Source organism: Penaeus vannamei, chromosome 8, assembly GCF_042767895.1.
Source record: "Penaeus vannamei isolate JL-2024 chromosome 8, ASM4276789v1, whole genome shotgun sequence".
Lineage (NCBI taxonomy): Eukaryota > Metazoa > Arthropoda > Malacostraca > Decapoda > Penaeidae > Penaeus > Penaeus vannamei.
The window spans coordinates 45,681,738-45,684,572 of record NC_091556.1 but is presented as its reverse complement, the minus strand read 5'-3'; the positions used below and the strand labels follow the sequence as shown (position 1 = coordinate 45,684,572).

Genomic DNA, 2,835 nt, shown 5'->3' with positions numbered 1-2,835 from the left:
TGTGATGTCTCCGGGATTTTGAGCTGTCTGTGTCTGTCTGTTGGTCTTGTTGGTGTTGGTGGTGGTGGTGGTGGTGATGATGGCGGTGGTGGGGGTACAAATACACCAAAATCTGAATTTCGGTGTATTTGTTTGTTTGTTAGAGAAGAAACAAATACAGAAGTAGAAAATAAAGGAAAAAAAAGAAAGAAAAATTAAACAGAAGCAAAAAATGAAGAAAAAGAAAAGAAAAAGGACGAAAACAGGAAACAAAAAACAAACAACAAGAAAACAAAACAAAACAAAACAAACAAAAATAAAAGAAGTAGAAAATGAAAAAAAACAAGAATAAGAAGAGGAAGGCGTCCGAGTCGTCCTCGGTGAATGAAGGCATTCGTGACGGCGATAAAACGGGCGGCGGACGCGTTTAAAGGGGCCGTGTCGGAGGCGGGCGCTCCAGGGGGGCAGGGGGAGGGAGGGGCAAGGGAGAGGGGAGAAGGGGAAGGAGGTATGGGAAAAGATTGAGGGGGCTAGGGAGAGAGGGGGAGAGGGAAGGAGGGAGGGGAGGAGGTATGGGGAAAGATTGGGAAGGGGGAAAGGGGAGGGAGGAAGGGGGAAGGGATGGGGGGGAAGGAGTATGGGAAAGATTGAGGGGGCTAGGGAAGGGTGTGAGGGGAGAGGGAGCAGGCTGCAGCAGGGGGGAGGGGGGAACAGGGAGAAGAGGGAGGAAGATGAGGGAGGGAAGGTATGGGGTGAAAGGTGGAAGGGAGAGAAGGGAGAGGGAGGAAGAGTGAAGTGAGGAGGGTAGGGGAAAAGATTGGGGAAGGGGGAGAGGGGGAGGGGGAGGGGGGAAGAGCGGAAGGAGTAAGGTGGCGGCAGGGGACGGACAGGGGGAAGGGAGGGAGGAAGGGGAAAAGGGGAGAGGGAGAGGAAAGGGAGGAAGGGGGAGAGGAAGGACGTATGGGAAGTATTGAGAAGGAATAAAGAGAGGGGAAGCAAGAGTAGAGGGAGAGGGATAGAAGTAGGGTATGTATGGGGAAAGGGGAAAGCGAAGAGGAAGAAAGAGAGGGGAAGGAGGTTAGAGAGCGGAAGGGGGAAGAAGGGAGGGGAAGGATGGAGATGGAAAGAAGGGGAAAAGTATGTAGGGAGGGAAGAAGAAAGAGAGAAAGGAAAAGGAGAAAGTAGGGGTTAAGGGAGTGGGAAGAGAGGGGAGGAAAGGATAGAAAAGGAATAAAAGCGAAACGGGAATGGACAGGAAAACGAAAGAAAGAGAGAGTGGAAAGGGTTAAGAAAGAGGAAATGGAATGGGAGAGAGGATAAAGAAATGTCAGAGAGAAGAGAGAGAAGGAGGAAAGAAAGAAGATAAAGAAAGAAAAAATAATGAAAGGGAAAGTAGAAGAGAACGGAAGAATAGAGAGAGACCAAACATAGGAAAGAGAAGGAGGAGATAGGAAAGAAAACGAAAAGAAGAAGAAAAAAACACGAAACAAGGTGAGACCAGGAAGCATAAAGAAAAAGGAAAACGGGGAGAGAAGAGGAAGGAAGATTGGAGGTGCGAAGAGGGAATAGAGAGAGGGAGAGGAAAGATGCTGGATACTTCTAGAACCTCGGGTCAATGGGGGGGGTGGGGGGATTCCCTCCCTTTTTTTAAATCCACTTTTTCGGTCGGTTGCAGGTCAGTGGAAGGTGGAGGCTTCAGGGGATTATTTATGGATCGGGGTCGGGAGTCGGGCCAGTCGGTCGGGTCAAGATTTGTCCGAGGTCATAGGGGCGGGGCTTTGGGATTGAGTGGGAGGAGCTTTGGGAATCAGTGGGTGGAGCTTAGGACTTCGGATGGGTGGAGTTTAGGGGTCGGTGGGTGGAGATTCAGGTGTCAGTGGGTGGAGCTTAAGGGTTTAGGTGGGAGGGGCTTCAGGTGTCAGTGGGTGGAGTTTGGGGTTTCAGTGGGTGGACTTTAGGTCTTAAGTGCCAGTAGGTGGAGCTTAAGGGTTTAGGTGGGAGGAGCTTCAGGTGTCAGTGGGTGGAGTTTGGGGGTTCCGTGGGTGGACTTTTAGGTTTTAAGTGCCAGTAGGTGGAGCTTAGGGTTTTGGTGGGTGGTTTTGGATTTCGGTGGGAGGAGCTTATGATTTCGGTGGGAGGGGCTTCAGGTGTCAGCGAATGGAGTTTTGGGTTTCGGTGAGTGGAGTTTAGGCATTAGTGGGTAGAGCTTATGATTTCGGTGGGAGGGGATTCAGGAGTCAGTGGGTGGAGTTTTGGGATTCAGTGGGTGGAGCTTAGCGTTTCGGTGGGTGGAGCTTTAAGTGCCAGTAGGTGGAGCTTAGTTTTTTGGTGGATTGAGCTTATGATTTCGGTGGGAGGGGATTCAGGTGTCAGCGGGTGGAGTTTTGGGATTCAGTGGGTGGAGCTTAGGATTTCGGTGGGTGGAGCTTTGGGTACCGGTAGGCGGATCTTTATGATTTATTGGGAGGGACTTCAGATGTCGGTGGGTGGAGCTTAGGGTTGTAGTAGGCGGAGCTTAAAGATTCACGTCATGTATCTTGAAGCTTTGGTGGGCGGAGCTTCAGGATTGAGGACTAGGCAGGGGACTTCAGGGTCTGATGGGCAGGGGACTTCAGGGTCTGATGGGCAGGGGACTTCAGAGTCTGATGGGCAGGGGACTTCAGGGTCTGATGGGCAGGGGACTTCAGGGTCTGATGGGCAGGGGACTTCAGAGTCTGATGGGCAGGGGACTTCAGGGTCTGATGGGCAAGGGACTTCAGAGTCTGATGGGCAGGGGACTTCAGGGTCTGATGGGCAGGGGACTTCAGGGTCTGATGGGCAGGGGACTTCAGGGTCTGCCATTGGGCGAGGGACTTC

The 2,835-nt window shown here is 51.7% G+C and overlaps 1 protein-coding gene across 1 annotated transcript in view; it reads right to left on the bottom strand.

Moving 5' to 3' along the window:
* Positions 1-2,502: 2,502 nt before the first annotated feature.
* LOC138862383 (proteoglycan 4-like) overlaps positions 2,503-2,835 on the bottom strand; it is a 2,020-nt gene continuing 1,687 nt past the window's right edge. Inside the window, exon 3 of the mRNA XM_070124128.1 lies at positions 2,503-2,835. This exon is cut by the window's right edge and continues 249 nt beyond it. Coding sequence (XP_069980229.1) covers positions 2,503-2,835 — 333 coding nt within the window.